Source organism: Podarcis bocagei, assembly GCF_964188305.1.
Source record: "Podarcis bocagei genome assembly, chromosome: 5".
NCBI classification, from domain to species: Eukaryota; Metazoa; Chordata; class Lepidosauria; order Squamata; family Lacertidae; genus Podarcis; species Podarcis bocagei.
Genome location: NC_138129.1, coordinates 5,478,193 through 5,502,794, shown reverse-complemented (window position 1 = coordinate 5,502,794; position 24,602 = coordinate 5,478,193). Strand labels below are relative to the sequence as shown.

At 46.7% G+C, this 24,602-nt stretch overlaps 2 protein-coding genes across 7 annotated transcripts; one reads left to right on the top strand and one right to left on the bottom strand.

The window, feature by feature from the left end:
• The first annotated feature begins 1,234 nt into the window (after positions 1-1,234).
• Positions 1,235-14,876, top strand: LOC308588238 (immunoglobulin kappa light chain-like). Of its 2 annotated transcripts, none has more exons than XM_081196668.1 (4): positions 1,235-1,493; positions 4,501-4,857; positions 5,780-6,094; positions 12,724-14,876. In XM_081196668.1, exons 1-4 carry the CDS (start codon positions 1,421-1,423, stop codon positions 12,843-12,845), a joined length of 867 nt encoding a protein of 288 aa, XP_081052794.1. In that variant the 5' UTR covers positions 1,235-1,420; the 3' UTR covers positions 12,846-14,876. The 2 variants fall into 2 exon arrangements, with proteins under 2 accessions (XP_081052794.1, XP_081052795.1); XM_081196669.1 differs by having other exon boundaries at positions 1,236-1,493; positions 4,555-4,857.
• A 440-nt stretch (positions 14,877-15,316) lies between these two features.
• Positions 15,317-24,202, bottom strand: LOC308588081 (tigger transposable element-derived protein 1-like). 5 transcript variants are annotated; one of them, XM_081196320.1, is made up of 5 exons: positions 24,058-24,202; positions 21,431-21,541; positions 19,834-20,083; positions 19,623-19,730; positions 15,317-18,659 (listed from the first exon to the last, which is right to left on the bottom strand). In XM_081196320.1, the coding sequence occupies exon 5, from the start codon at positions 17,811-17,813 to the stop codon at positions 16,188-16,190; it is 1,626 nt and encodes a 541-aa protein (XP_081052446.1). In that variant the 5' UTR covers positions 17,814-18,659; positions 19,623-19,730; positions 19,834-20,083; positions 21,431-21,541; positions 24,058-24,202; the 3' UTR covers positions 15,317-16,187. The 5 variants fall into 5 exon arrangements, with proteins under 5 accessions (XP_081052446.1, XP_081052443.1, XP_081052444.1 ...); XM_081196317.1 differs by lacking the exon at positions 24,058-24,202 and adding an exon at positions 23,749-23,881; XM_081196318.1 differs by lacking the exon at positions 24,058-24,202 and adding an exon at positions 23,749-23,881 and having other exon boundaries at positions 15,317-18,650.
• Between the last annotated feature and the right edge of the window lie 400 nt (positions 24,203-24,602).

Below are 24,602 nucleotides of genomic sequence, written 5' to 3'. Positions count from 1 at the left end.
GGAAACGGAGAGAGAAACTGTGAATCAACGCAGCGGTGGAGCAAGCCGATTGGGCGCCTGGGGAGGTGTGCATGCCCTGCGCCCAGGGGCATTGCCAGGATTGTGGTTGAATCCTGACAAGAGAGAAGTACTGTTTTTGGGGGACAGGGGGCGGGCAGTTGTGGGGGACTCCCTGGTCCTGAATGGGGTAACTGTGCCCCTGAAGGACCAGGTGCGCAGCCTGGGAGTCATTCTGGACTCACAGCTGTCCATGGAGGCACAGGTCAAATCTGTGTCCAGGGCAGCTGTTTACCAGCTCCATCTGGTACGCAGGGTGAGACCCTCCCTGCCTGCGGACTGTCTCGCCAGAGTGGTGCATGCTCTGGTTATCTCCTGCTTGGACTACTGCAATGCGCTTTGTGTGGGGCTACCTTTGAAGGTGACCCAGAAACTGCAACTAATCCAGAATGTGGCAGCTAGACTGGTGACTGGGAGGGGGCACTGAGACCACATAACACCAGTCTTGAAAGACCGACATTGGCTCCCAGTACGTTTCCGAGCACAATTCAAAGTGCTGGTGCTGACCTTTAAAGTCCGAAACGGCCTTGGTCCATTATACCTGAAGGAGCGTCTCCACCCCCATCGTTCTACCCGGACACTGAGGTCTAGCTCCGAGGGCCTTCGGGCGGTTCCCTCCCTGTGGAACACCCTCCCATCAGATATCAAAGAGATAAACAACTATCTGACGTTTAGAAGACAACTGATGGCAGCCCTGTTTAGGGAAGTTTTTAATGTCTGACATTTTAATGTATTTTTAATCTTTTGTTGGAAGCTGCCCAGAGTGGCTGGGGAAACCCAGCCAGATGGGTGGGGTACAAATAAAAAATGATGATGATGATGTCTGCAGTGAGGATGAACGGAGGGGAAAGGCACTTTGCCCAGCATTTAGCTGGGTGAAGCCCCTCCTCCCTTTTAAAATAGGTGGGATGGAGTGAGAGAGGGGAGGGGCTTTAGGTAAGAGGGGAGGGGCTTGGGGCAAACTTTGGGGAGATAGGCGAGGAGGTGGGTGAAGTGCAAATGGAGAAGGGTTGGTCAAGTGTGAGGACGGGCAAGGGGGTAAATTAATTATTATTGAGACTTTTATTTTTGTTGTAAATGACTTCATGTTTGTCGTTTTTGTTGTTTACAGTCAAACAGTGGAGTTGGCAAGTGAGGCAAGCAGGCATTGCAGCCCCTAGTATGTGGGTGTGTGGGTATCATTCTGTGCAGGGGAGCCTGAAAGCAAAATAGGCTTTCCAAATTTGGGGAAGTGAAACTGGCTTGTATTAATTGCAGAAGGAAATGTCACAGCCAAAAGAAAAGAAAAGCCTTTCTTCTGCAACTGAAACAAGAGTTCCCAAGACACAACACAGACGGGAATGTGGGTTTTCCTGCCACTTTGATGGCTGCTTTCAACTCTTTGCTGTGGCTGATCCGTCTCTTCCTACAGCTCCACCTCTTCCTGCAAACCCTTGGTGAGTCTGGAACAAACAAACTCGTAAATGCCTTTAAATCGACTAGGATCTGCTTTCTGAGCTTAGTGAATCCCGGTGAAACACGCTCTCTAGGGAGGGAAGTGATTTGTGGCTTCACGCTGCTTGCGTGCAGTAGAAACCCAGATGAAGAGGACCTTTCAGGTCTCTTCATTGTGGTCCATTTCTGATCCTTCCAGAGTTGGGTTCAATAGTTTATTGATAGGGTTGCCACCGGGTCTCCAGAAGATTAGGACCTGAGACTCAGAGGGTGGAAATTAGGGCCTCCATAGGGGTAGATGCTAGAAGGAGCAATTTCTCAAGGGCTACTGGTCTTGTTGACTACGTTAACACATAAGTGCATTGAGGTTGAATCCTAACAAGACAGAAGTACTGTTTTGGGGGGACAGGGGGCGGATGGGTGTGGGGGACTCCCTGGTCCTGAATGGGGTAACTGTGCCCCTGAAGGACCAGGTGCGCAGCCTGAGAGTCATTTTGGACGCACAGCTGTCCATGGAGGTGAAGGTCCATTCTGTGTCCAGGGCAGCTGTTTATCAGCTCCATCTGGTACACAGGATGAGACCCTATCTGCCTGCAGACTGTCTTGCAAGAGTGGTGCATGCTCTGGTTATCTCCCGCTTGGACTACTGCAATGCGCTCTATGTGGGACTACCTTTGAAGGTGACCCGTAAACTACAACTAATCCAGAATGCGGCAGCTAGACTGGTGACTGGGAGTGGCCACTTGGACCACATAACACTGGTCCTGAGAGATCTGCATTGGCTCCCAGTACGTTTCCGAGCACAATTCAAAGTGTTGGTGCTGAGCTTTAAAGCCCTAAATGGCCTCGGTCCTGTATACCTGAAGGAGCGTCTCCACCCCCATCGTTCAGCCCAGACACTGAGATCCAGTGCCAAGGGCCTTCTGGCAGTTCCCTCCCTGCAAGAAGTGAGGTTACAGGGAACCAGGCAGAGGGCCTTCTCAGTGGTGGAGCCTGCCCTGTGGAATGCCCTCCCATCAGATGTCAAGGCAATAAACAACTATTTTACTTTTAAAAGACAACTGAAGGCAGCCCTGTTTAGGGAAGTTTTTAATGTTTGATGCTGTATTGTTTTTAACACTTGATTGGGAGCCACCCAGAGTGGCTGGGAAAACTCAGCCAGATGGGCTGGGTATAAATAATAAATTTTATTATTATTATTATTATTATTATTATTATTATTATTATTATTATTAAACAGCCTGCTGGATCAGACCAGTGACCCATCTAGTCCAGCATCCTGTTCTCACAGCAGCCGGCCAGCTACTTAGGGGAAAAGAGCCTGCAAACAGGATTTGAACACAAGACCTTCCCCCCTCCTGCAGATTCCAGCAACTAGTATTCAGACACATGCTGCCTCCAAGAGTAGAGGAAGAATATCAGGGCTAGTAGCCACTGGTAGTCTTATCCTGCAAGAAATTGTTTAACCCTCTTTAAAAGCCTGCAAAGTTGGTGGCCATCAACAAGTAATTCTTTCAATACATTAGTTGCTAGTGACCGGTTAGGGAGCAATACCATTGGCATCTGCCTGTCTCGGGAGACAGTGGAGGAGTGTGCCTTTAAGGGCGAAGCCAAACTGTTGGAAGTTTGCACCACCTCCTGTGCCCATAGAGACCAATAGGGGAGAGACATGTTTTGTTGCAGCTGGGGCAGATGAAGGCGTCCGGTTGCGCCGACGCAGATGCACCAGGACGTTTCTTCTCTGCGCTCCTCCCAGCGGTCATTTGTCCTCTGGTGATTGCTATGGATGTATCCCCACAGTTATTTCTGTAGCATTAGCAGCACCCAAGTAACCTCCCCGGGGTGCAAGCCTGGGCAGTGTGTATAGAGGTCCTTTGCTCCCCAGATGACAAGACCCTCTTGTGTGTTTTTTTAACATTAATATTTTATTAAGTTTTCTCAATAAAGAAGTTCAAAAAGAGTACAAAAACAGAAAAAAGAAAAAATAGAGATACAGAAAAATACAAAGTCAAAATACAAAAATACAAACATTAAATACAAAAAAGAAGAAAATGAAAAACACATAAAGAAAAAACAAAACTCCCTCTTTTTTCTTAACTCCTCTTTAGTTAACTTATTTTCCTGACTTCCTCACGCCTCCCTTTTTTGTATCCCTTTTTTAAAGTTGGTTCAGCAAATTCATAATCAATTTTGTTTATCTATTATCAATCCCATCTTACATTTTACCTTATTGCTAGAACCCCTTCAATTCATTTCAATGCCATCAACATTCAAAAATTTTACAATGTTTCTGTAAATAAGTTTTAAATTTCCTCCAATCTTCTTCCACCGACTCTTCTCCCTGGTCTCGGATTCTGCCAGTCATTTCCGCCATTTCCATATAGTCCATTAATTGCATATGCCATTCTTCCAGAGTGGGTAAATCTTGTGTCTTCCAGTGCTTTGCGATGAGAATTCTTGCTGCTGCTGTAGCATACATAAAGAAAGTTCTATCCTCCTTTAACACCGATTGGTCAACTATGCCCAGGAGGAAGGCCTCTGGTTTCTTCAGGAAGGTATATTTAAATACCTTTTTCATTTCATTATAGATCATTTCCCAGAAAGCCTTAATCTTTGGGCACGTCCACCAAAAGTGAAAGAATGTACCTTCAGTTTCTTTACATTTCCAGCATTTATTATCGGGCAAATGATAGATTTTTGCAAGCTTGACTGGGGTTATGTACCACCTGTATACCATTTTCATAATATTCCCTCTTAAGGCATTGCATGCCGTAAATTTAATCCCGGTGGCAGATGACAAGGCGTTTGGCTCCAGCTTGGCTGCAGGAGTTGCTGGAATGAGGTGGACAAGGAGCCATCAACCACCTTAGAGACTTCACTCCAGATTTGTGCAGGGTTTATTCCTTTTCTTCTCCCAAAAAAAGTGGGGTTGGGGGTTGTTCTTCCATGGTTTTGAACTGGAGGTCAAAGGCTGGCTCCAGAGTGATTAAAATGTTTTCAATCAAACAGGGGTGGTAGAAGCAGAATCTGGAGAGGAACCAGAACTCTATGATGTTCTTTCAGATGCCACCCTTGTGAAGGTCAAGCAGGAGCCCAAATTTCTATACACAACCGTTGGAGAGAGCGTCACCCTGCACTGCCAACTGACCCGGGCAATTGTCCACCCTACCATGAAATGGTACAAGGAGTCCCAAGCTCTTGACACAGGAACCGATTCCCGGGTGAGAAGACTCCATCCTGACTCGCAAACAGACTTCTCCATCCTCATCCCCAACATAGAACTCCAGGATGCTGGGACCTATTACTGTACGAAGGAAATCTTTGGAATGAAGCGCAAGGGGAAAGGCAGTGTGGTTTCTGTGGTTGGTAAGTGACTGACAAATTGTCTTACATTGGTGGGGAAGAACATTATCTCCTAGCAGTGAGAGCCTTCAGGGCTGCCTTCCTGTGTTTTTCCAGAATTTCATTTCCTTTGAATGAAGATCAGCTGGGACTGTTGGGTCTTTATTTACACATATAAAGGTAAAGGGACCCCTGACCATTAGGTCCAGTTGTGGCCAACTCTGGGGTTGTGGTGCTCATCTTGCTTTATTGGCTGAGGGAGCCGGCGTACAGCTTCCAGGTCATGTGGCCAGCATGACTAAGCTGCTTCTGGCGAACCAGAGCAGCGCATGGAAATGCCGCTTACCTTCTCGCTGGAATGGTACCTATTTATCTACTTGCACTTTGACATGCTTTCGAACTGCTAGGTTGGCAAGAGCAGGAACCAAGCAACAGGAGCTCACCCCATCGTGGGGATTCGAACCGCCGACCTTCTGATCTGCAAGTCCTAGGCTCTGTGGTTTAACCCACAGTGAATACATAAAATCATAGAATTGTAGTTTGGAAGGGACCGATTCTGTAATTCTCCCCCAGGAGGATACCTTAGGAAAGGTGGGGTCACCAGGCTATTTCTCAAGGGACCAGCAAGGCTTATTTTTAGGACTATAAGCTGTCTGTTTCCATCCCCGTCAGCACCCTGTCAGTCAAAAGGAGACCCTGGTGACGCAACTTTGGTTGATTTCTTCTTCCCTTCCCTTTTTCCATTTGTGTTGTAACATTTCAGATTGAAGTCATTGCTAGTTACTGCATTTTAAAAAAAAAATATATGAACATCGCTTTGGGAGTCTTTCTGGCTGAAGAGTAGGATATAAGTCCTATGAATTAATTAATTAATTAATTTTGATCTTTCCTTAAAAGCTCAGAGCACAAAAAGTCCACATTTTAACAATTGGCTTTGTCTGCTCAGTTCCGCCCAAAGTGTGGCTGAAAATGGACCCTCCCTCACCTGTCCAGGTGAATGACACTGTGACAGTCACCTGCTACGTGGAAGGCTTTTATCCCAGATACATCATTTTTAACTGGCTGAAGGACCGGGAGGAAACCCCGCTGGAGGCGCCAGTTTTCGAAATCCTGAATCAGGATGGGACCTTCTCCCTTCGGAGTTCCCTGGAAGTGACAGCAACTAAGCGGAACAGCTCTTCTGTGTTCACTTGCCGGGTTGTGCACAACTCCCAGCCCCCCATTAGCAAATCTGCGGTGCTAAAAGTCTTAAGCAGCACAGGTAAGCCTGAACCCCATTTCCCCCAGAAGTATCTGGATATATGTGAAGGCTGCTTTCTACCGAATCAAACCAATAGCTTGCTGAGCATTGCCTAGTGATGCTGAGGATCTCCATGGCTTCCCAGTCCTGCTACTGGACTTCCCACTAGCCAGAAATAAGGACATTAGTAAGAAGAGCCCTGCTTGTATTGTATCAAATGTTCATCTCCTTCATCCTTCACCTTCAAGGAAGGTGCTCTGGAGTGCAACTCCCATCAGCCACAGGCAGCCAAACTGTGCTGGCCAGGGCTGATGGGAGTTGTAGTCCAAAACATCTCGAGGGCACCACGTTGGCAAAGGCCGATTTAGTCCCATTCCCTTCCCCCCACAGTGCAGAACAGATGCTATTGAGACACATACTGGCAGAGCAAGGTGGCCAATAGTCCTCTCCTGTTGATGCTTCCTAGCTGCTGGTATTCTGTGGCGTGCTTCCTCTTGACATCATCATCATCATAATTTATTATTTATAACCCACCCATCTGGCTGGGCTTCCCCAGCCACTCTGGGTGGCTTTCAACAAAATACCGTAATACATCAAACATTAAAAGCTTCCCTAAACATGGAGGACCCACGTAGCTATCTCCACTTCCCTCAATTTGTCTTCTCCCCTTTTAAAATCATCTAAGCCAGTGGTCCTCACCACATCTTGGGGCTAATGATAATAATAATAATGTTTACAGTTATACCCAAATTAAAATAACCACCAACCCCAACTGACATTTAACCAACCCCAACCCAACAAAAACAAAACAGGGGAACCAAAATTAAAACCATTTAAAACCCCATATATACAACCTGGCACCATCTTAATGCAACACATGTACTCTTCCAGTGTGGCTTGGGGCCTTCCCCCAAATTGCAGATTGCTTTGGAATGAAGCTACTTTGTCTTTCTGATGTCATGGGCTGGTTGGGCACAGAGGAATGGTGGGAGGAATCAGCTGGGGAACCAACAAGGGAAGAAGACTCAGAGTCCAAGTATTGGTGGTGGGACAATGTCAAAGGGAGAAGACAGAGAAGGGCAAGTGTCAGAAGCTGAAGAGGTAACAGGGCTTAGTGAGCTGGGAGAGTCATAGAATCCTAGAGTTGGAAGAGACCACAAGGGCCATCGAGTCCAACCCCCTGCCAAGCAGGAAACACCATCAGAGCACTCCTGACATATGGTTGTCAAGCCTCTGCTTAAAGACCTCCAAAGTAGGAGACTCCACCACACTCCTTGGCAGCAAATTCCACTGTTGAACAGCTCTTACTGTCAGGAAGTTCTTCCTAATGTTTAGGTGGAATCTTCTTTCTTGTAGTTTGGATCCATTGCTCCGTGTCCGCTTCTCTGGAGCAGCAGAAAACAACCTTTCTCCCTCCTCTATGTGACATCCTTTTATATATTTGAACATGGCTATCATATCACCCCTTAACCTCCTCTTCTCCAGGCTAAACATGCCCAGCTCCCTTAGCCGTTCCTCATAAGGCATCGTTTCCAGGCCTTTGACCATTTTGGTTGCCCTCCTCTGGACACGTTCCAGTTTGTCAGTGTCCTTCTTGAACTGTGGTGCCCAGAACTGGACACAGTACTCCAGGTGAGGTCTGACCAGAGCAGAATACAGTGGCACTATTACTTCCCTTGATCTAGATGCTATACTCCTATTGATGCAGCCCAGAATTGCATTGGCTTTTTTAGCTGCCACGTCACACTGTTGGCTCATGTCAAGTTTGTGGTCAACCAAGACTCCTAGATCCTTTTCACATGTACTGCTCTCAAGCCAGGTGTCTGTGGTGGAGAGGAGGCCAGAATCAGAGGCAGAAGCTGAAGCAGAAGGGAATTGAAGCCAAGAGACAGAGATGAGTCTGGCTGTTGAAGAAGCAAGAGTGTCTCTTCCTTCTGCTGTGACAAGCTCCCCTTCTCACTTGTTCCCCAGAACCGGAAGAGGCATGAAAAGGGTGGTTCAATGCATGCTGGCGCAGTCTCTGATTGCTTAGAAAAAGCCCTGGAGAGAACTTAGACAACTGTAGGGAAGCAGAGACTTTCAGTCTCAGCAACTAATTTTAAAGGAGAAAGGCCACTTGGAATACACTGCTCTGACACTCAGCCAGGTCTATGGAGGTCCTGTTTTAGCAGGTAAAAAGTCAACTCCAACTTTGAACTGGGTGATTACTGACTGGCCTGTGACATCTGACTTGTGGGGACTTTCCAGGTTTTGGCTTTAAGCTGGCTACTAGAGATGCTCTTATGCTTGAACTGAGCCAGTGGAGGCTGGTCTATTGGGAAGAATGCGGCACTTTCAGACCACCCCTGAATCTGAGCTCAGCCAGCCACCATCTGTTTACCTTTTTCCTTACAACCAATGCAGGGTTTGGCCTTGTCTCTCAGCTTCCTCCTTCTTAAGCTCAGCATTGCTCGTTGGTTGAACTCAGAGGGGAAGAGAATGAGTTGGCTCTGTCCATCATTGGCCCTGGTACCCCTGCCTTCCACGCCACCAATCCAAAAGGGCACCAGTCACCGCTGCCGAACTTGTGACCTTCTGAAAGCAAAGTGTGTGGTGGCTCCTTCTCTGTGGAAACTCCTTGAAGGTTGCCCAATGCAAGTGACTCATGATGAACGCAAGGGTTCATGGAAAGTGTCTTCTGTTGCCAACACCAACACTTTCCAGCAAAGTAACATGTCGCCAAGGCAACCGTCTCCATAGGCAACTTTTTTGGCACAATCCCAATTTCCGCCGAGTGTTGACGGAGAGCTCTGTGCAATCCCATTGGCGAACGGCAACCACCTGCAGCAGCACACGAAGTCTCTCCAAGCACATGGCCAGCGCTTCAGCCCTTCTCCCGTCTTATATCTGAAGGAGAGGGAGATGGAAAGGTTTCAGCAAACCATCTTTCGTGCATTGTGGATATTTACTGAGGACTTTCGCAGGTGCCATGAGAGTTGCTGCTGTTCTGGGCTGCATCAATAGAAGTATAGTGTCCAGACCAAGGAAAGTTGCTGTTGTTGTTGTTTAGTTGTTTAGTCGTGTCCGACTCTTCGTGATGCCCTGGACCAGAGCATGCCAGGCACTCCTGTCTTCCACTGCCTCCAGCAGTTTGGTCAAACTCATGTTAGTAGCTTCAAGAACACTGTCCAACCATCTCGTCCTCCGTCGTCCCCTTCTCCTTGTGCCCTCCATCTTTCCCAGCATCAGGGTCTTTTCCAGGGAGTCTTCTCTTCTCATGAAGTGGCCAAAGTATTGGAGCCTCAGCTTCAGGATCTGTCCTTCCAGTGAGCACTCAGGGCTGATTTCCTTAAGAATGGAGAGGTTTGATCTTCTTGCAGTCCATGGGACTCTCAAGAGTCTCCTCCAGCACCAGAATTCAAAAGCATCAATTCTTCGGCGATCAGCCTTCTTTATGGTCCAGCTCTCACTTCCATACATCACTACTGGGAAAACCATAGCTTTAACTATACGGACCTTTGTCGGCAAGGTGATGTCTCTGCTTTTTAAGATGCTGTCTAGGCTTGTCATTGCATTTCTCCCAAGAAGCAGGGGTCTTTTAATTTCGTGGCTGCTGTCACCATCTGCAGTGATCATGGAGCCCAAGAAAGTAAAATCTCTCACTGCCTCCATTTCTTCCCCTTCTATTTGCCAGGAGGTGATGGGACCAGTGGCCGTGATCTTGGGTTTTTTTTATGTTGAGCTTCAGACCATATTTTGTGCTCTCCTCTTTCACCCTCATTAAAAGGTTCTTTAATTCCTCCTTACTTTCTGCCATCAAGGTTGTGTCATCTGCATATCAGGAAAGTTGCAGTACTACTCTATTCGGCCTTGATCAGACCACACCTGGAATACAGTGGTACATCCGATTATGAACTTAATTCATTCTGGAGGCCCGTTCTTAACCCCAAACCGTTCTTAACCTGAGGCAAGCTTTCACAAACGGGGCCTCCCGTTGCTGTCGTGCCGCTGGTGCGTGACTTTTGCTTGCATCCCAGGGCAAAGTTCGTTACCAGGAGACCTACTTCTGGGTTAGTGGAGCTCATTACCCGACGCGTTTGTAAGGACGACAGCACGTAACCCGAGGTTCCACTGTACTGTGTCCAATTCTGGGCACCACAATTTAAAGATGTTGACAAGCTGGAAGGTATGCAGAGGAGGGCAACCAAAATGACCAAGGGTCTGGAAAACAAGCCTTATGAGGAACGGTTGAGGGAGCTGGGAATGTTTAGCCTGGAAAAGAGGAGACTGAGAGGAGATGTGATAGCCACCTTCAAAGATCTCAAGGGCTGTCACATGAAAGATGGAGTAAGCTTGTTCTCTCTTGCTCCGAAGCCAATGGCTTCAAGTTACTAGAAAGGAGATTCTGTCACGGTCGGTTCACGGGTGATCGAAGTCCCAGCAGGGGACGTCAGGACCAGGGCAAGATGGCGGGGTGGGAGCAGGAACGGGGGTCCAGAAGCCAGGGGTCAGGAAGCCAAGAGTCCGAGGGTCAGAGAGCCAGGAGTCACGAAGCCAAGGGCCCAAGGATCAGGAAGCAAGGAGTCAAGAAGTCAAGGGTCAGAGGATCAGGAAGCAAGAAGCCAAACGCAGCAAGGCAGGAAAGGTGTTGCTGTGGCAAAAAGCTGAAGGGAAATGCTGACCTTATAACCATCCCCGGCTCTTGCCACCAGGTGCTGTGAGTTACCAATCGGCCTCACCTTGCCTCTTCAGAACAAACTTAGGAAGGCCCCAGTCCTGCAGACTCCTATTGGTCACAGGGCCTGGCTCCTGCACGCACACCTGACACAAGGGCGGTCACATGGAAGAGAGCGCAAGCTTGTTCTCTCTTGCTCCGGAGGGTAGGACTCAAACCAATGGCTTCAAGTTACAAGAAAGGAGATTCTGACTGAAATCAGGAAGAACTTTCTGACAGTAAGAGCTGCTTGAAAGTGTAACAGTCTCCCTTGGGAGGTGGTGGACTCTCCTTCCTTGGAGGTTTCTAAGCAGAGGTTGGGTGGCCATCTGTCAGGGATGCTTTAGCTGAGATTCCTGCATTGCAGGGGGCTGGACTAGATTGACCTTGGGACTCCCTTCCAACTCTGCAATTCTATGATTCTACTGGTGGGCACACTGGCTCCCACAGAGATCACGCTGGCGACCCCTGTGCTAGCACGGCAATTAAGAATAACACATGTAAGTAGAACCATCAAGGGAGAAATCAGATAAGAAAGCCTGCCAGTTCCTAACACTTCATGCCAACTTTCAAAACTGTGAAGAGCAACACAACCGCGGCCTCTTGTGCCTGCAAGAACCAGCAGCTCGCCTCCACGCAGAAGATGCCCTTGTCTGCCCGCATACTGCTTTTCTGACCTTATTGTCCTATAGCTGCAACACTGCAGACTTTTCCTCCTCTTCCCCTTTTGGTTTTGCTTGGAATTGGGATTCAAATAAATGTATCAGCTCTCCCTGCCACCAGCCAGCCGTACCAGGGTGGACCTGATTGGGGGCCTCCAGACCGTCATGATTTTGCAGGAAGGATATGAGCACAGGCCATATCTTTAGGTGTGCACTTTAAAGTGAATTAAAGACTGTCACGCTTCCCCAATTGGTCAGGATCATCCCCTGGAGGACAGTGGGATTATCTAGGGCAGTGATGGCGAACCTTTTAGAGACCGAGTGCCCAAACTGCAACCCAAGCCCACTTATTTATCGCAAAGTGCCAACATGGCAATCTACCGTATTTTTCGCCCCATAAGACACACCTGATCATAAGACACACCTAGTTTTTAGAGCAGGAAAACAAGGGGGAGGGATTCTGACTCAAATGTTGTACTAAACTGTTTAAAACAACAAAGCGGATGGCTCCTGCCGCTTTGCTGCTTTAAAGCGAGCCACGGTATATAATGAAGAGAATGGGGAAAGGATAGACATTCCATTACAATGTTTTCATTATCACTGGGAAGTCAGTATTGGCAGCGGTCACATAAACTAAAATTTGAGCATTTTACTGTTATCAATCAAGAATGGTAATAGTCAGGGAGAGAAACCAGGGCTGTGCAAATGAGAAGTGCTTGGAGTATGGAGGAACAGCAAAGAGATCAAATGATTGCACTCCGGTTCCTAAATCTTCTCAAAACAGGCATGGTTGTTTTGAAAGGAAGATTCAAAGAGTGGGAAATGGAATGACTGAGCAAAGAAGAGAGGAGGGGAAAGGGGCAGATAAATAGCTTCCATTTCCATTTTCCCTCCTCGGGGAAAAGCCCCCAAGACCCGCACACACGTTCCACGCGGCTCTTTAAAGGCAGTGCTGAGCAGAGCCTCCCGCTCCATAAGACACACACACATTTCCCCTTACTTTTTAGGAGGGGAAAAGTGTGTCTTATAGAGCAAAAAAATACAGTAGTTTTCACTGGATTTTGAATAAACGTGCAATTAATCACCACCCTTTTGATAGCCCCACAATCCCAGAATAAAGTACTTTCTCCAAAGTACTTTTTGTAGGGTTCCAATGAATATTATTTTATTTCAGTTTTTGCATCCCAAACGGTGTTGGTGCTGGGAGGGAGGGGTTTTTTTTAAATGTTTCCTGGAAAAGAAACCTATAATTGTGAATAACAAACAAGAGCTGATCTGCCGTTCTTTCTTAACAGGTGAAGGACATCTATTCTCCAGTTCTGCTTTCTGGATTGGATTTATTGTAAATAAGGTCATAGCTGCTTTCTTGCTCCTATGTCTTTTCCTGAGAAAACAGCATCGCAAGAGGAATCCCTAACAAACATTATGGGAGTGAATGAAAACACCAGGCCTTTATTTGCTGCAGTGGATGAGAAGGTTGTAACCAACACACAAGAAGCAGCTGAAATCAGTTTGCAAACTTAAAAAGAGCTGTTAGTGGAAAGCTATTGAAGCATTTCTGTTTGTGACAATTTGTAAGCGTGATGTTACAGGGAGCTCAACAGCACATTATACATAAATGAAACTTGGGGAAGAGGGATCTGCAAGGCAAGGCAAAAAAAAAAAATGGTTACAGGAATGACAAAATAGGATGTGAATATGCAGCTTTTCAACTTAACTTGACAGAATATTGTTGCATGCCACCCCCCTTTCAGAGCACTGCAAGATTCCAGTGGTTCTAGGCACTTACCTGGGGTTCGTGTTTTATTTTGGAAATGAGGGAGAGACAGTAGATACTACAGTGCCTTTATTATAGGGGGTTTACTTACACATATATATGACTTGAGCCTATGTTGGAGGAGCTCACAGCATTAACATGCCAAGCTAATTCAGACAGGCATCAGCCAGATCTCTGAGCCTTTCTCCAGCTAGCCGCATCTACCAGAGTGCAACCTTTTCCCTCCAGGTCACAAACCCTGGCTTTGGTTCTTCTAACTCACTCTAATCTGAGGGCTCATCACATTCCTTTTGTCCTCCTAATGGCCCATCACCCCAGGCGATTTCCTGGTCAGGAGAGTGGCCTGGCTTATATTTTAAGGTTTGGCTTGATTAACTTCTAACACTTACTAGACCCAAGAATTTAGGATGTCTAGCACCCACAAACACATAACCATGTTGACTATTGCTCAAATAACTATGGAAAGTGCTGTTGAAAAGAATCTGATAGCCAGCCACAGAGCACAGTTAGGTGACACTACAGCATCCTTTTCTGGTGAGCTGGAGAAGATTGCCGCACAAGGCTGAGAACCAACACAGACCCCTTGGAGGATGAATCAAACACTCCATAGGTCTAGGCCCTTAAGTTGTTGGCAGGATCCTCTGGAGCCAAGGTCGAGGATCTTCTTAAGAGGCTGGCCTAGAGAGACCTGCTGAAGAAACCCGCCAGCTGTGGAGCAACCCATCTTCAGAATGCCAAATGGTCTGGGTCCAGGCTGAAGCAAGACATGACATGCATCTATGGACCCATAGTCAATGTGTGACTTTTGTGAAAGGGGTCTCCGCTTAAGGAAGCCCCGAAACTCCCTTTATTACCAGCAGCTGTGATCTAGGAAGCAGATAGGATCTACTTCTTGAGCCTTACAAATGCTGGAAACAGATTTTTGGCTCCTGAGTCTAGCACCCTTCCCTGAACTCCCTGCAACATTGACTGTTGGACTTTTGCAGAGTTTGCCTCTGCATCACATTTTGAACCTAGACCGGTTCACTGTGCTTAGCCTTGGTTCGTTTGGACTGCACTGCACCTTCAACATTGATGCACTTGGCAAGTATTTTGCAAAGAAGTTCACGCCTTGCCCTGCTCATAAATTCTTGGAGCAAATTTGAACGTCACCGAGAAAGAGAGAAGGGTTTTTTTCCTGCCCGTGCAGCCCAGGAGCTCCATACACACTGCCCAGCTTTGTGCCCTGACACCACTTCAGTGCTGCAGTCAATTCACCACACTGCAAAGACGGGCAAAGTCTAGCCACTGTCTGCAGAAACACTTAGATCTCATTATGGGGCAGCTGCTGTTCCAAAGACACAATTTGCCTTTTGAATCAGGTTCCTGTTTTGCTGTTAGGGACATTTTTTATTCTTATGCATACCTCAATACGTTATTCTGTAAGGTGTGCTATATGCAGCAGTTATCTGTTAGGAGTCATTCTGCAAAGAAACAGAAAAGATGATTGCAAGTTTAAGAACCTTTTCTGTGAGTTCTGGGTGTGGTTTTCTAGGCTGATTAGACACAGCTGATGATGTGTATAAAAGAAAAGAAGTCGCAGTTTGAATTTTGCCTGCAGAGAGAAAACACCCACATGCTTTGTGTTTGTTGGTTTTTGTATAGCTGTAATAAAACCTTTGTTTGAATTTTGACACTGGTCTCGTAGTCCTGTCGTCGGCCACCAGAAGAAAAACTGCCTCTAACATTATCAGCCAATGAACTTCACAAGTGATCCAAATGTTTCTATTACTTTTGTCCCAACGTAGCTTCCATTGATGGAAGGGGCGCTCCTTTTGTTGCCTGAAGGCACCATGTTTTAGCAGATGCTTCCACTTACAGAAAGCGATGCTTCCCCCCCTTTCACTGCTTCTGCCCTCTGTGCTGCTCCAACCTCCCAAAGCAGATTTTCATGAGACATGGGGAAGGGAGCAGTGGCAAAAACAGCTGACACAAAGCCCCGTCTGTGGATGGAACTCCTCTTTCGGGTGTTTGGAAAAGTCTGCAACCGCAGCCGAATGGTGGATCAAGCAGCACACTGCCTACTCTGACGAACCCCTCGTTAATAAACAATAAAATATGAAAACCCAGCAAAAAATCTGAAATATTTTTTATTTTTAAATTATCAACTTTAATGCATTAACAAATGTAAGCCTCAAACGTGTGTGTGCTTATTGATATGCCTCTCTCTGTGTCATATCTATATCCATTTTGAAATACGGTGGTACCTCAGGTTACGAACTTAATTCATTCTGGAAGTCTGTTCCTAACCCGAAGCGTTTTTAACCCGAGGCGTGCTTTCCCACAGAAAGTAATGGAAAATGGATTGATCCATTCCAGACAATGCAAAACAAACCGTAAAACAAAAAGTTAACATGAGTTTTACTATCTAATGCAGGGGTCGGCAACCTGCGGGGGTCATTTAACCGGCCCATGGACCCCCGCCGCCCGCTTGGTAGACTCCTGTGCACTGTGCTAAACCAGCACAGAGCAGAGTGGGGACCGCCTTCCGCGATGCTGGCCGGCTTCCCATTGGCTGCAGGAAGCTCCTGCAGCCAATGGGAAGCTGTGCACGCCTCCTCCGTGCCAGAAGGAACACTGGAAATAGCGTTTGTGCATGCGTGCGTGCACTCCAGCCCACCGCGGCTTCTACAGGACCGTGAACCGGCCCAAGCCACAAAAACTTTGCTGACTCCTGATCTAATGAGACCACTGACCCATCAAATGAAAGCAATAAAAATGTCCTGTACTGTAAAATCAACAAAACAGTACTGATGATTTTTAAAAAATGATAACGTGGTTTTTTTCTTACCTACACTCATGATAGTCATTGCTTGGGTAGGGGGGTTGGGGTCCTCTTCAAGATTCACAATCGGCGATTCCTCTCCTGCCATTCCTCTTTTTTTTTTACACCACTGCCACCTACACCACCGCTACCTGGTTCAAACTCACTAGATCTCTTCCTTACCAAAAGAGTTTCCCTTGAGACTTTTGCCGAAGTTTTAAGATTTGTCTAAAGTGAGACATAGCGAAATCATTGAAAGTGTTTGTGGCATGACTTACAGCAGCTTTATCAGGGTGGTATTTTTCAACAAAAGCTTGCATTTCAGCCCATTTTGCAAACATCTCTTTGATTTTTGCTGTAGGTACACTTTCTCTGCTCTCCTCCTCCTCCGAAGACATTTCCTCAGCTGCCGCCTTTTGCTGCTCCAGCAGAATGTTTTGAAGTTCTTCGGCGGTGAGCTCAGCGCCGTGCTCCTCCACTAACTCCTCCACATCAGCACCACTCATCTCCAAGCCCATGGAATTTCCCAGAAACACAATATCCTCAACAAGAGGCACATCCTCTTCAACAGCCTCCGTTGCATGTTCTGGGACAACATCTGGCCACAATTTCTTCCATGCTGCCTGCAGAGTTTTCTGAGTCACATCCCTCCATGCTTTGTCTATCATATGTAAGCAATGGAGGATATTAAAATGATTCTTCCAGAACTCTTTTAGGGTTAGCTCTGTGTCTGAGGTCACCTCAAAGCACCTTTGGAAGACTGCTTTGGTGTAAAGCTTCTTAAAATTAGATATGACCTGCTGGTCCATGGGCTGGATGAGAGAAGCTGTGTTGGGAGGCAAAAACTTTACACTGATGAACGCAAACTCTTCCATCAACTCGTCCTGCAAGCCTGGAGGGTCACTTAGAGCATCATCCATAAGAAGCAGGCACTTCATTGGAAGATTTTTGTCCTGGAGGTATTTTTTCACGCTCGGCCCAAATACTTCATGAACCCACTCGATAAAAAATTGCCTGGTTACCCGAGCTTTGCTGTTTGCCCTCCACATCACATGCAACTTGCTTTTTAGGACATTGTTCTTCTTAAATATCCTGGGGTTCTCAGAATGGTAGACTAGCAAAGGCTTCGACTTGAAATCTCCACTTGCATTTGCACATAATAAAAGGGTCAGTCTGTCTTTCATGGGCTTGTGTCCTGGCAACGCTTTCTCGTCCTTTGTGATGTACGTATTCCTTGGCATTCTCTTCCAAAAGAGGCCTGTCTCATGACAGTTGAAAACTTGCTGGGGAACGAAGCCCAGCGACACAACGTAATCTTTAAATTCCAAAACAAATTGGTCAGCACCTAATTTGTTGGCGCTGGCGGCTTCAGCATGTTTGCCGTGGATCCCACTTCTCTTCTTAAATTTCTCGAACCACCCTCTGCTCGCCTTGAAACTCTCAATCTCAGCACTTGCGCCAGGAGTGTTTGCGACGAGCTGGGCGTGCAAATGTAAAGCTTTTTCGCAAATTATGCTCTCAGTAATGCGGTCGCCCGCCAACTGCTTTTCGGTTATCCATATTAAAAGCAATTTTTCCATTTCTTCCATTGTCTGTGTTCGTTGCTTGAGTGTTTTAACACCTTTCGCAACGCTGGCCCCCTTAATGGCATCCTTGTTTTTTAACATGCTGCAAATTGTCGATTTGGCCATACCAAACTGCATTGCCAGATCACTTACACGGACCCCACTTTCATGCTTGGAAATGATTTGCTTCTTTACCTCAACCGTTATCACGGTTCTCTTGCCTTTGCTGCTTTTATCCATGTCTGAAGTCCCCCAGTCAACCAGTAAGACGCTGAACTGGGTCCCACACAACCCCCAAAACAATGGAAGAAGGCGGAGTCCCCCAAAGGGAAGGAGCAAGGCCGAGACAAAGGCACAAGGCAGACTCACATAAACAAATCCCAAAATCCCTTGCAAAATTTTCAACTCCCACCTCCCACCTGGTGGGTGGGTTTACCTGGCCAGGTGCCACCCACCTTGCTACCAGCTTGGGGGGCGGGGCAAGGGCCAGTAAAGGGCTGATGTTTTCTGGCCCAGGCTCACTAGGTTCACCGCTGGATTTCACTCTTAGGTAGTGTTCCTTACCTAATGTTTGGGGCTGGGGTGCAACCTGCTGGGCCTCCTGCAGCCGGAGCCTAGTAGCGGAGGCCTAGCTCTGGGCCGCAGCAAGGCCTCCTGAGACCTCCCGTGGCCAGAAGCCAGTAGCAGAGGCCTCGGTAGGTGCCAGGTCCTAGGTCTGGGCCACAGCTGGGCCTACCGAGGCCTCGTTCGCATGCCAAAATAAATTCACAAGCAGGAACACTCAGTTCCGGGTTAAAAGTGTTCGTAACCTGAACATTCGTAACCAGAGGTACCACTGTAATGAGATGGTGTTGAGGAAATATGAACAAGCCACACTCCCCAGTCTGACTGTTGAAATCCAATTAAAGCTGCCAGATGTGTTCTGACTTTGTTCTTCCTTGCAGGTAGTCTGACAAGAAAACGATTATTTGCCAGCAGGGTATATTCATAAGAGGCCGTGCATCGCTCACTCACTCAACAGTTCTGTGCTTTCATGAAGCTTTGAAATACTGGGAATTCCAAATCTAAACATGAAATCTTCTGAACCTATTACAAAAAGAAAGAAATGTTAATGCTGTACATTCCGCATCCGTTTCAAAAGACTGGGATAGGCAAAGTAAAGCAGTCCCTTGGGGAATTCCTAATCGAAATCTGAAGTGTTTATTTTATTTTAAATTCTTTTTATAAAATCTGCAGTGTTTAAAGGCTGTGGCAACCCAGTCAGATGGGTGACATATAAATACATATAAATACATTATTATTTATAGCTGGGGGTGGGTGGGTGCATGCCCTCAGATTCGGAGAGGCAGGAAAGTCTGGTACCAGTGTCTGCAGAAAAACTGTCCCCAGAGCCCACAAAGGGTTCTGAAGCCCATGGACGGCAGATTGTTGCTGTGGCAGCTGCTTGGACCACTCCCTGCCACAGGAAAGGCGGGCAATGAATTTGACACAGCTGCAAAGAGCTTCATGGGTTGAGCCAGGAAGAAGAGAATTTGTGTAGGTCGAAAAAACTCTGGTTACCCCAATGAGCAGAGCAAAAACAGGACAAACTGGAAGGGGACGTTAAAACAAGCATGACATCCCCCATGTAGATCAGTTTGCAAAAGGTAAAGGGACCCCTGACCATTAGGTCCAGTCATGGCCAACTCTGGGGTTGCGGCACTCATCTTGCTTTATTGGCCAAGGGAGCCGGCGTACAGCTTCCGGGTCATGTGACCAGCATGACTAAGCCGCTTCTGGCGAACCAGAGCAGCGCACAGAAATGCCGCTCACCTTCCCGCTGGAGCGGTACCTATTTATCTACTTGCACTTTGACGTGCTTTCGAACTGCTAGGTTGGCAGGAGCAGGGACCGAGCAACGGGAGCTCACCCAGTTGCGGGGATTTGAACCGCCGACCTTTTGATCGGCAAGTCCTAGGCTCTGTGGTTTAACCCACAGCGCCACCCGCGTCCCACAGTTTGAGCCTCCTATAAAATCCAGTTTAACTGCTGGACTGTACCTGTTCTCACCTGGTTCTCACCTCAACTGCTGGAGAGACTCCTCTTTAGGCAGAAGCATCACCATGCATTTGGTATATATCCATGGTGCTGGCAGCTGTGTGTTTAGCCAGGGAAGGCCTAGTGGGAAGAAGCAAAATTGGGGTGATGACATTGTCTTTTTTTTTTCTTCATGGCCTGCACATCTCTAGGAAGTACCTTGGAAGTCAAGTGCTCTACTCACCAGCACACCTCCTGCTCTGCTCTATTTGCCATCAAATTGTCATCCTGGATAGCTCACTTGGTTAGAGCGTAGGGCTGATAATACCAAGGTTGCAGGTTTGATCCCTGTTATAGGACAGCTGCATATTCCTGTGCTGCAGGGGGTTAGACTGGATGATCATGAAGGTCCCTTCCAACTCTAGAATTCTTTGTGTCTAAATGAAGGTCCTTGAGAAGGTTAACCAAAGGGCAGCATTCCAAACACGAGAAATCTGGGCACAAGAAGACAGGGAAATTTTTAAGAGGCAGATAAAGAGATGTCAGTGCTCAGGCAGATAAGGTTACTAATCACAAAGTTAAAAGAAAGGTTTATGCCAAAGAGATAGGCCCTCTGATGAGATGGTACCTGTAGGATACCAACTCATAAACTCCCTTTGGGAAACCTTGTAAACCAGTTTGATCCTCCTTTAAATCCAGTTTGAATCAGTTTACATCTCGCAATGAAACTGTCCAACCTGAACTAAAGAACAATGGCAAGAGAAGTTGATGAACTATGCAGAACTGGCAAAAATGACAGAAGAACTAAGAGAAAAAGACAACAGAGACTTTGAAAAAGATTGGGAACCATTCATAGTATATTTGCAGAAACAAAGAAAGTCAATAGACTTGATGGCAGGATTTAAATAAACATCCACATTATTAGCATCAGAAAATGTTTGAAAGATAGTGAAATAAGATGTATTTATTTTTATGTTTTTAAGGTTTGATGTTATGTTATTAATAACTTTTTCTGTTGAGAGATAGCAAAGCGGGTGAAAATAGAAACAAACCAGAAACGCAAGTTGGGGGAAGCCTTGGAGGGGAGGGAACGAGGAATATATAGTAAACATTAAGAATTTGAGATGTATGTAATGAACAAAAATGAAAAATGAATTATTATTTTTTTAAAAAATAGAAACTGTCCAACCCGGAGGTAACAAGCAAATGGGTTACCGTGGTCAGGCTCTCCTGGCCCAAAACCTGACCTAGCTATCTTACCAACCAAAACAGATACAAGACAGTCTTAGCCAATGAGATAACCCAAGTCCAGAGATGAATCCAGAAGCATCCCTAGAGTATGAGCCTGCTCCAAATCAACTGCACCAGAATCATTTGTGTGAATGAGTTAATGAGAAATCCAGACTGTTCCAAATCTCTTCAGTAACAGGGCTCCACTCAGGGGCTTTTTTTTGGGGGGGGGCTGTCAGGGGAGGCAAACACTAAAGGGTTAGAGGGGCAGGAGAGTCTGGCACCATTGTCTGCAGAAAAACTGTCCCCAGAGCCCACAAAGGGTTCTGAAGCCCATGAACGGCAGATTGTTGCTGTGGCAGCTGTTTGGACCACTCCCCACCACAGAAAAGGCGGGCAATGAATTTGACACAGCTGCAGAGGGCAGAGTCAGACTCGCTAAGAGGAGTAGCTGTGTACTATTAGGCTTTGGTCACTACAACAAGCAAAAGAAAAATGGGACAAACTGGAAGCAGATCCTAAAACGAGCATGTTCTGAACTTTGGGACACTTTGTAGGCTTGTTTGATCCTCATTCAAATCCATCTTGTGTTGGGTTGTATCAATTCTCACCTCGCTCTTCCGGATCATCCCACTTTAGGCATAAAGATCAAAACACATCTTTCTTATTTGCTGTGTCACGCAGGAGCTTGTTCTGGTCTCCCATTATTGTGCACTCCAAGCCTGAGAAAGATGAAGACAGTTTAGTTTTTAAACATCTATACAGAGGATTACCACGGTGCTTAGAAAGATAGCTGAGGTTACTAACAGGAAACCCTTTTAAAAAGTTTATTTCTTTAAAAAAGTTTATGCCAAAGAAATATACCTTATTCCCAGTTCTGCGATAGAGATAATCAAGTTGCATGTGTGGAATTAAGCAAATAATATAAGCAGAAGCACATTAACCTCATTGCACAACAGAACTGTGTTTGTAAGGTAATTAACGCCTTTCTGTTTGTTTTTAAGTCACTGGTTTGCAATGGGCAAGATAAGAGCAACTAGTCAAATGTAATAAAAAATATGAAATAAATAGCTTTTATCCTGCACCACCCCAACTTTAGCGCTGGAGGCTGCACCGAGGTCCCTGGTGGAGAGGAGAAGAGAGGCAGGAGCCATATAGATTTGTTGGGTTGAAATAACGACAGACGAGTAGCAAGTGTCACGTGAGAGGCATCTCTCGAGCAAGTCCCGAGGAGACTCTTTTATTGAATATTACAACATTGCCACAGGTGCGCTCATTGCTGATTGGTTAACATGAATACAATATAAGGGCATTAATCATGAAGGTTGGGAAAGGGAACACATGGTTACTAATGATTGATATTGCATGACTTGAAAGAACATAACAATCGCAGTCCGTAGATGTGGTCAACAATGCATTAAGAACAGGTCAAGGTACACTGTTTCATGAACTCAATGGGAACTGTTCAGAACATTCTCAGACTCATGTGCAGAGGCAAAAACATCCCAGCATAGATTGTTGTAACCGATTGCTTCAATACGATATACGATATCTTTATTGTCATTGTCCCATGCAGAACAATGAAACTGAAAAACTACATAAAACTACTACAAAACTACATAAAACATTCAAAACCCCCTAAAACTCTAAAACCCCATTTTAAAATACACTTACTATAGAGACCCCTTATGCTGCGTTTAGAACCAGAATTGCATTTAGGTAGAAACTGTTTCTCAGGCGGCTAGCCCTGGCCTTTATAACCCTGTACCTTCTTCCAGAAGGCAGAAGCTTCAAGTTACTAGAAAGGAGATTTTGGCTAAACAAACTGAAGAACTTTCTGACGTGAAGAGCTGTTTGACAGTGGAACAGTCTCCCATGAGAGGTGGTGGACTCTCCTTCCTTGGAGATTTTTAAGCAGAGGTTGGATGGTCTTCTCTCATGGATGCTTTAGTGGAGTTTCCTGGATGGCAGGTGGTTGGACTAGATGACCCTCAAAGTCCCTTCCAACTCTATGATTCCATGATTCAAAAGCTGCCCTCCTCTGCAGGGGCCACGGGGTGCCAGGCAGCTGCTCTCCCACTTGCCAACTCCCAGCGCCACATCTGATCCTTTACACCAGGGGTGCCCAAACTTTTTTCAAAGAGGGCCAGATTGCATGAAGAGAACATGCATGAGAGCGGACCAAAGTTGTTGACGTTTTTTATTAGGAATGAGGTTGCTGAGCTTTTATTATTATTATTTTACCCCAAAGTTGTTGCACTTTTTTTAGGATTGAAGTTGTTGAGCAGACATAGGCAAACTTGGCCCTCAAGGTGTTTTTGGGAGACTACAACTCCAATCATCCTTGACCACTGGTTCTGATAGCTAGGGATGATGGGAGTTGTAGTCTCAAAAAACACCAGGAGGGCCACGTTTGTGTATGCCTGCTCGATGTTTTTAAGACTACAACTTCCATCATCCCTGATCACCGGTTCTGATAGCTAGGGATGATGGGAGTTGTAGTCTCAAAAAACACCAGGAGGGCCAAGTTTGCCTATGCCTGTTGCTGAACTTTTTTTAGGATTGAAGTTGATGAGCTTTTTTAAGGATTTTACCGCAGGAGATAGAGTGCCACAGGGGCCGGATTAAACCGACCGGCAGGCCGGATTAGGCCCCGGAAACGGACATTGGAGATGCTTTACACAGAAATCCGGAAAGAGGTTTCTGGGTCCTCCTCCCGGTGGCCCCTTTGCAGCAAGGCAAAAGAAGGGGTCGGGGGGCTGGTGGATGTGGCGAGGCGGCCCCGCGCCAAGGACAAAGCGGGGCGGCCCCAATCCCGGCTCCCCTCCCGCCCAGCCGGTTTTCCCTTCGCCCTTTAAGCTTATACGAAATAAATTAAAAGTCAATAAATTGAAATAAACCTCCCCAGGATCTGGGAACCCGGACTAACCTCTTTCCGTCTTTCCCGGCGGCCCCTCACTCCTTTCCCCGCTTCGCACACGTGCGCCTAAGGGCAAAAGGAGGAACCGGAAAGGGCCGTCGCGCGGGCTGGTGCGTCACTTCCCCTGCGACGGGAGAGCGCTCCCGCTCGCCTTCGACCGCCATTGGGAGGAAACCGCTGGCGCCATCTTTGTGGAGGGCATTTCTCCCTTTCTGCTCACCCCGCCGCCCCTCCCCAAGGTAGAAATTCAGAATAAGGGCCGAGCTCCCCCTCTTCCCTACCTCCAGGTCTCTCCCCCGTTTTTCTGGCCTCGGTTACCTCAGAAATCGCCTCTCCGCAGGCTTACAGAGCGAAGCTGCGCGCGCAGCTCTTCCCTTTTTCTATCTCTAGGGCTCGAGCCTTTCTTGTCTTCGACCTGCGCCCCGATCAACCGGAAGCGGACGTTAGAGGGAGGGGCGGAGCTTGGCGCTAGGCAACGCAGCCAAGGGGCGGGGGCTCCGGGGACCTTTGGCCCCGCACGTCGATGCTGGACTTCAATTCCCATCAGCCCCAGCAAGGAAGACTAATGGCAGGGGATGATGGGAAGTGTAGTTCAGCAGCATCTGAGGGGATTAAGGTTCTCCACACATGGCCCACGTGGCTGCTAAAGTCTCATTTCAGTCCAAGTATATACAATTTATTAAAATTGTTTGATAAATCAATGTATCAGCTTATTACATTTATTACATATATCTATATCCCTATAGATATATATAATTTATACTTCATCACAGGGCAGTTTGCAACATAAAATGGTAAAGTTCTGGCCAATTCTGTGCATCTATTAAGTCCAGGGGCCTTATTCCGGCCGAGGGCCAAACTGC